Raw genomic sequence first — 8965 nt, 5'->3', positions numbered from 1 at the left:
TTGCACGGAGAAAATCCCCTTTTAACTTGGAAGTGAAAAAAAATACTTTTGTAGCACACCAAACATGTCACACATTTTAAAAACTAAGAACTTTTCTACCACCTTTGAAAAAAAGGGACTTCAAAACCAAATATAGAAGTTGTAAAATACCTATTTGCAAAATTGAAAGATGATGTTTTTTATGAAATTCCCAAATTATTATTATTTTTATTAACGTACGGCTTAGATTCACTTATCTAAACGTAATCCCTCAATTCTTCAAACTTAAAAGAAGCTCCTTCAAACCCTAACTTCCACTCACTACCACTTCACTTTCTCGCCGTTCTCGTCACCATGGGTAGAATCTCTCTCCGTCAAACCCTAACTTTCCATAAACCATTGATGAATCAACCTTTGCTTTCTCTTGTTTCGTTTTGGTTGATTATTCAGTTTACTTTTTTTTGTGCTTAATTTTGTACTGTATTTCACTGTCATTATCGTTTTCTTTGATTTCACTATCTTTATATTTCACTAATTTGAGTTCTGTAGAGTTATGAAGCGTTCGTGTTTATCTGTGTAATGTGTAGTGATGTGTTGTCACTTTTTGCTTGGAAGAGGTTTGAGAAGATATTTATAACTGTTTTTGTCCGAAAAATAGGAGAAATTGATGATGAAATGTGTGATTCTTGATGATGTTTATTTTGTTAATCAATAAATGACTACAAGTATGCTTTTGGAACATTGGTGTGTTGTTACTGATTCGTACTTAGTTTTTGAAAGTTTTATGATGTTTTTCTTCATTTCAATTGGGATTGATGTTGTTTATAGCCGTTTGAGTAAAATCATGTGGCAGATGTGTTGGAAAATGGAGAAATATACGAAGAAATGTGTGATTCTTATTGATATTGATTTTGTGTGGGAATATGTCAGAAACAATGAGGTTTATAACTGTTTGAGTGTAAGCATGAGGTAGTTGTATTTGAGCAGGAGAATATGATGATGAAATGTGATTATGGTTTATATGTTGATTCGGTGTGTGTGGCTGTAGGTGCCTACAAGTATATCTCGGAGCTCTGGCGCAAGAAGCAGTCTGATGTTATGAGATTCTTGCAGCGGGTGAGGTGCTGGGAGTATCGTCAGCAACCTTCCATTGTCCGCCTCACAAGACCTACTCGTCCTGACAAGGCTCGCCGCTTGGGATATAAAGCTAAGCAGGTGAAGAATTTTTTTTTGCTTCATATGACTTTGTTTTTTATGTTTGATGCAATCAGAACTAATATGAAAAAAATCATGTGAATAATTTATGATTGAGTGAGCTAATTTCTATAAAATGCTGGTTTAAGTGGTGCCTTGATGCATACATGCATTTTCTTTTATGAAATTGCTTATGTACAATGATTGGTTACTTCATGAGACCAGCTATAGCAAAAAGAACAGTCGATCATCTGACATAGCAAATTTTCTTCCGTACAAAATTTGCTTGTCTTTATCCGACACATTTTGTCTTTATATTGTACATTGCTTTTCTCGACTTGCTGATCCATTTTGTTTACTTTGTTATGATTCTAATCCTGTTTTTTACTGTAACAATCCAGGGTTATGTGGTTTACCGTGTTCGTGTTCGTCGAGGTGGTCGCAAGAGACCAGTTCCCAAGGGTATCGTATACGGGAAACCAACAAATCAAGGTGTTACTCAGCTGAAATTTCAGCGTTCCAAGAGGTCTGTTGCCGAGGAGCGAGCTGGCAGGAAGCTGGGTGGCCTCAGGGTTCTCAATTCTTACTGGGTGAACGAGGTGTGTTTGTTATATCAAATTATTGTTGGAACTGAAATCTGATTTTGAATCCAAGCTGGTTGGTTTATAACAGTTTAACTTCCTTGCCATGTGTTACAGGACTCAACTTACAAATATTTCGAGATCATCCTTGTGGATGTTGCCCACAGTGCTATCAGAAATGATCCAAGGATCAATTGGCTTGTCAACCCAGTACACAAACATCGGGAGCTACGTGGCCTCACTTCTGCTGGGAAAAGTAATAGGGGTTTACGCGGCAAAGGTCATCGCCACCACAAAGCACGTCCATCCCGCAGGGCTACCTGGAAGAGAAACAACACCCTTTCCCTTCGTCGTTACCGCTGATTTTGCTGCTATGTTATTCTGCATTGCCTCATTTTCTGATTACTGTTTAAATTTTGAGCGAACTAGATCTTTTTGGTTGAATTATTTGTTAGTGGTAGAATATTAGATTTTATGCAAGCTTTTTTGGTTTAATGCCAGAACTCTTACTTCATCATATTGTGTAGTATCATTGCAGACAACAGGATTTATGATAGAAAATTTTGGAGCAGTTCGATCTATGCGACTAACCTCAAAATTATTTAACAAATGTTTGCTAAGAGCATCCACAATGGTGCAATCCATTTTTCATTCTTAAATTGTCTCGCTAATTATTTTATATTTGTTTACACTTGCTAACAACTTAAGCAATTCAAACTAAAATCACATTTAATGGTGCAATTCTATTTTGTTCTTAAATGAACCCACAAATATACTCATTATATTTGTCCTCTCTTATAAACTTTTTCCCCTGTTTTTTTAATGTTGACTCACAACTTTAAGAATGTTGTTTATTTAGCTTGATTTTTTTGTTACGATTGTGGGTGCTCTAATGCATAAAAACCGTACCGTACTGGCCGGTTCAACCGGAAAACTAGTGAACCGGACCCCTAACCGGTACAATATAGGTGTTGAACCGGTCAAGTATCAAAACCGGTCAAAAACTGGTGAACCGACTGGTATTTTACTAAACCGGTCGGTTTATACACATATATATTTTTTTTAAAAAACTTAAAAACTCATTACAAGGTGACTCGTCTTTTCAACTCATCTTTAATAAGGCACGTGCTTCCAAAGCATACTTAGATTACACCTTTTGGTTCTCGTGTGTAATCTCACTGACATTTGTGTAATCTTGGTATTGTCTGAAGATAGAATTTGGTATAAAAATATAATATTCATATAAGATAACTTTGACTCCTTGATGTTAAATGTTAAAACTCCAAATTTATTTGTTTTATAGAGTGAGTTGTGAAGTTATGTCATTTATTTATTTTTTTGGTTGTTAAGTGATATTTTTGGGTTGATATATGTTTTTTAATTTGGACTTTGAATTTGTTAAAGACTTAACGTTGTTTATTTATGTGAATTTTGAGTAGATTATAAATATGAATTATAAATATAAGTAAGTATGTCCGGTTTAACCGGCATGTGGTTTAGTTACTGAACTACTGGTTGAACCATTGTATCACTATATCAGTACCTGACCGGTTTGATAATCGGTACGGTTTTAACAACACTGAAAGAAAATATAGCCCTTTTTTCTTTTTTCAAAAACAAAAAAGTTAATCCCAGTGAATTTTTACTACATAAGGTTTTATAGTTAAAACTTGCTTCAGGCTTAAGATAACAAATGAATGTTTTAGAAGTAATGTTATATCTTCTAGTTAATCCTTCTACTTATAAGAAATGAAAGTGTATTACTTGTAAATTAATCATACATAAAGAAAGTATTAATTTGTGATGTTATTTTTTTATTGATAAGATGATTTAGTAGATGAATATATCATTTTTGTTAAAATCTAAGTCAATTATTCACCTGAATCTTATTTACAACATGAAATTATCGGACATTATTTTTAATCAATTGAATTTCATTTCTCACCCTAATTCCCTAAATAACCGTTATATGAGTTACCCAAAAATCATTGTTACAGAGCTAGTTCGAGGGTGGCAATTAAATTAATTATTTTTTGGAAGTTAATGGTTTGAATGAAAGTGCCTAATACAATTATAGTTGGTAATTATGGATCAAATTAGTAGAAGTATTTGTTAATCTCTCCTCTTACTTGATGGGTAGCTTCCATGACATTGGAGGAGTTATAACTTCTCTTAAACTCTTATATAAATAAGGGAACGTATGAATTAGAAAAGTCATGCCATCATTTCTTATCTCACGAGTAGAGACACAAAGTGAGAATTAGAGAAACATTAGTGGCAGAGTAAGAAATATGTGATGCTATATAGAGAATGAAGGAAATTAAGTTTCTAATCATCAAATAACACATAAAGGAATGCAGGGAAGTGAAAATAAAGACAATCAGAAACTACACCAGAAATAATGGAAATTGAAATAAAACCAAATATTCCTTAATCTATTCATTATTTTATCACATGTGAATGTCGTAATATTAAGAAATTAGAGTAAGAAATATGTGATGCTATATAGAGAATGAAGGAAATTAAGTTTCTAATCATCAAATAACACATAAAGGAATGCAGGGAAGTGAAAATAAAGACAATCAGAAACTACACCAGAAATAATGGAAATTGAAATAAAACCAAATATTCCTTAATCTATTCATTATTTTATCACATGTGAATGTCGTAATATTAAGAAATTAGAGTAAGAAATATGTGATGCTATATAGAGAATGAAGGAAATTAAGTTTCTAATCATCAAATAACACATAAAGGAATGCAGGGAAGTGAAAACAAAGACAATCAGAAACTACACCAGAAATAATGAAAATTGAAATAAAACCAAATATTCCTTAATCTATTCATTATTTTATCACATGTGAATGTCGTAATATTAAGGTCTCAATTAAAGAGTTCTTATGAACTATTAAAAACTCATAAATGTTTTTAAAAGACTATCAGCGAAAACAACATTCTCTCAATATTTTGTATCGTTTTTCCAATTTACTTACTCACATATGTTTTTCGATTAAATATTAGAAGAATTTAATATTTATTTATTTTTAGTGTACATATTTATATATAATCAGTGATGATTAAACATGAATGGTAGATAATCTAATAATATTATATGAAACTCATACATTGGCATATACATTTCTTTCTCATATTAAAATATAAAATAAAATATTATATATACATAGTATTTTGAGGGCTTTATTTTTACTAAAAAAAATTAGTATATGGTCTTTTATGTTAATTAACCATGTCCTCCAGCCAAGTAAGTTTATTTGAGACAAATTTGAAGGTGAGAGTGACTTGTAGCTTATAGTTGTTGTTTTTTTTTTTTTTTTAATTTTGAAGATATGTGAAAGTCTGCAAGCGTGTAACTCATTAATCTAAAGTTGTTCGATAAATTAATTAAAATTAAAACTATATTGATTATTTATTTAGTTATGTAATATTTTAAATAATTATTAGTTTTAGTAAATAAAATTAAAATTTTCAATCATTTATTTTAATATTTTATTTATAATTGAGTATGTAATATTTTATTAATTTGGAGATGAGGTGAGACAACAAAAGTAATAAATTTTTTAATCGGAAAACTAATGTAATTTTTTGAAAATTTGAAGGATAGAATTGATAAAGAAATTATTGAAAGTTGCTCTTACTTTTTAAAAATTACTTCAATTAGTTTTCAAATGCTACATGCTTCTTTTTTAAAAGTTACCTTCAATTTTTTTTTACAAAAAATATTGACTAAATCAAGTTATAAACTACATACAAATGATGAAGCTGGCGGTGTCCAACAATACCAATATTATTGTGTGGGGCATGTTAGAAGTGTTCGATGTGACATAATTAGGGGTGGCAAAATTATTCATAATCCAAAATTCATCCAAATCCATCCAAATTAAATCCATTCAAATCCACCCGTTACAACTAATGAATTTAAATGGATATAATCCAATGGATGGTGTTGATTTTGGATGGATTCAAATTCATCCATTATATCCAATGGATATCCATGGTTATATCCATTTGGATGGATAACCAATCCAACCAAAAAAATAAAAATAAAAACAATTTTTTTTCTCAATTAATTCAATATTAATATAAAAAATCTCTCACCTTTCTAAGCACAATGCCACACACATTACAAAAGTTGAAAATTGCAATTGTGATTTTAAAAAATGCTTATAAAAAAAGTATAAACGATTCCGGCTTTAATGCTTTACCCCAACATCTTAATGCAAAGTATAAATATATCATTTTGGTTATTGACTAATGTGATAATATAACAACAAAATTACATATTTCAGGATGATGAGTTGTTGCATACAACTTATGGAAGTCCCAATTATTAGGGGTGTAACTAGTTATGGTTTAAACCGTAAAACTGATGAAACCGAATCGAACCATAAAATACAGTTCGGTTCGGTTCAGTTTTTTTTTATTTTGAACCATTTAAGTTCGGCTCGGTTCTTGGTTTTGTAAATTTTGGAACCGTTAGAACCGAACCGAACCGCGAACCGCATATTAAAAAATAATTTTATTTTATATTTGGATGATTAAGCTTTAAAGTTAGGAGATAAAATATGATTAAGAATTTAAGATTATTAGTAAAATAGTCTATAAATAAGAGGCAAATAGAAAAAATAAATTAGTAACCAAACCTAAATATCTATTATCTCTATTATTCATTGAGAAAATAGAAAGAAAACTAAAAAAACTAGTATAAATTTTGTCACTATTCAGAGATGAAATTAATCAAATAAAGAAAATAAAGAAAGAACTCAAGGATATTACTAATGATGTGGAGTATTAGGTGTTATTGTTGGACTAAAATATTGGTACCAAGTTTGTCATTCTTAAATTTTGTTGAACATTGTAGAAGGTTTTGTGGATTAAAATTTCAAGTTTGTAGTGCGTTGAGATGTTGAATTATTATTGTTTTACTAAATAGAGTATTAAATATTTTATTATTGACGTGTTTAGTATTCATTTAGTTGACTTTATACTTTGCAAATTATGTTCAACTATTTCTTAAATGATTTTCTTTAAATAAGTCGAAAAACTGCGGAACCGAAGCACTAATGAGCGGTTCGATTCCTAAATAAAATTTGTGGTTAATCGAACCGAACCATATTTTTATGTTCTGTTCGGTGATTAAATTGCATCAAAAACCGAACTGGACTTTTACACCCCTACCAATTATGTTGCACAAGATATTCTTACTACTAAAATTGCTTATCAAAAAACATATTTTAAAAGTGTTTGTTAAGAAAAATATTTTTTAGAATTGATATTTAAAAATGCTTTATCAAATAATATTATTTAAAAGAATTTTTTTCTTTAAATTGCTTTATTAAAATGTTTTGTTCAAATTAAAAAAAAAAGTGGGTTGAATATCCATCCATCTAATCCATCAAAATGGATACATGGATAGAATGAATGGATTAGAATCAATTAGATATGGATGAATTTGATAATTTAAAAATGTGATGTAATGCATTTATATGGATTGATGGATAGTTTTCTATCCATCCATTAGGATCCATATCCAAATCCATCCAAAACCATCCAAAACCATCCAATTGCCACCCCTAGACATAATTATTGAGTGAGGCATGATAAAAGATTTGGGAGAGTTTGGCTAAAATGGTAATTTGAGGAATTACGGTGAATTTTAATTTTTGTAGTATTTACACTTTTATGAGTAAAATAGAATCCCTTTATAACTTGACATCAGAAAAAGATTTTTAATCAATAAATGTCTAGAATAGGCCATGTAGTAGTGACAGTGAAATTTGGGGTGAATATATTTTTACTCTAAACTCTCTTTCCACACCCCTTTTAACAAATCATTTTTTTTTAACTTTAGTAAAAATGGTAATCATATGTAGGAATTTCTTACTAGTGGATTATTTTATCTCAAAAGTGAAGATGATGGGGCAAACATAACTAAGTTGAACTCACCCTCTATTGTGGATTATTTTATAGTATGTTGTTTTATAAAATTGTGATGGTCAATGTATAATGTGAATAGATATTTAGGGCTATAGAACTTTACTCACTCTCCCATAAAGGACCAATTATTGTAATCAAATCCTCAAATTAATCGTAAAAAATATTTGTTGAGATTGTTAATCTTGTAGCATGTAATAATGTATCCCAATTTAGAATTTCACAAGTTGATAAGGTGTGGTAATATGGTTTTCTACTATAACAAAGCCCTCTTGTTATACAATTTCACTTGGGCGTTGAAGTATTATAATAGATACATAACCAACAAAGTTTTGATCTAGTGATATAAAGTCTTACTAGATCTCATAATAAAATTAAATGATCGACTCATGTAAATGATACTTGTTGAAAGATAAGATATCATTAGTATGTAGAACCAAAAAATTATATGAAATATACATCTCAACGTATGAAAGACACAGCCAAATTAAGAAGTTACAAACAACATGTAAGATACGGACTCAAATCAAATCATGTGGGATTGAATTATGTTATAGATTATATTATATATCTATGTATTGATAGTGTAAATATTTATACATGCTTATTTACTTATTGTATAATTTATCATTCATTTTGACTATTTTTTTCTGAAGAATTAATTATGATTAAATATGAATAATATAATATTAGTGTATAAAACTCATATATTATCAGTACATATATTTTTTTTCTAAATTATAATATAACTGACTTTATGCATAGAGGCAAAACAATTAGTATAGAGATTATATTAATGTTGCAATATACAATATATTTCATAGTCTAATATTGCACATTCAATATCTTGGGGGGAGCAAAATTCAATAGGAGGGGATGCTTCCCCATCCACGACATTGTACATTTATGATAAACATAAAATTAAAAGAGTATCATCCGATCCATAGATTTAGATCTACCCTTTTTCAATGTGAGTTACATCTATTGCTAAAGTTTTTACCCCTTCTTGTAGCATTTATTTCTAATATTATTAATATGAATTTAATATGTATATACTCTAACTATTTTTTATACTATCACGAAATTAGTCATTATTCATTCATAATGTACATTAGCTCTTAAAAAAAAGTAATATAAAATAATTGAGGATGATACATTAATAATGTAAAAAATTACACTAATAATACATAGTTTTAAACTCTACTAATATTATACCAGTTATCATACTGGTAGATTTTGGTAAATTGAATACTCATTAA

At 29.4% G+C, this 8965-nt stretch overlaps 1 protein-coding gene across 1 annotated transcript; it reads left to right on the top strand.

Annotated features, from left to right (window-relative positions):
• LOC109331996 (60S ribosomal protein L15-1-like) lies at window positions 236-2296 on the top strand. Its single transcript, XM_019566829.1, has 4 exons — window positions 236-337; window positions 1028-1194; window positions 1575-1772; window positions 1872-2296. The coding sequence occupies exons 1-4, from the start codon at window positions 334-336 to the stop codon at window positions 2115-2117; spliced, it is 615 nt and encodes a 204-aa protein (XP_019422374.1). The 5' UTR covers window positions 236-333; the 3' UTR covers window positions 2118-2296.

Source organism: Lupinus angustifolius, chromosome LG17 (genome assembly GCF_001865875.1).
Source record: "Lupinus angustifolius cultivar Tanjil chromosome LG17, LupAngTanjil_v1.0, whole genome shotgun sequence".
Taxonomy (NCBI): Eukaryota; Viridiplantae; Streptophyta; class Magnoliopsida; order Fabales; family Fabaceae; genus Lupinus; species Lupinus angustifolius.
This window is presented reverse-complemented; position numbering and strand designations above follow the sequence as displayed.

Coding starts and splice junctions, on each gene's coding strand:
- LOC109331996 (XM_019566829.1), top strand. Junction 1,195..1,574: donor TGGGATATAAAGCTAAGCAG/GTGAAGAATTTT, acceptor GTAACAATCCAG/GGTTATGTGGTTTACCGTGT. Junction 1,773..1,871: donor ATTCTTACTGGGTGAACGAG/GTGTGTTTGTTA, acceptor CATGTGTTACAG/GACTCAACTTACAAATATTT.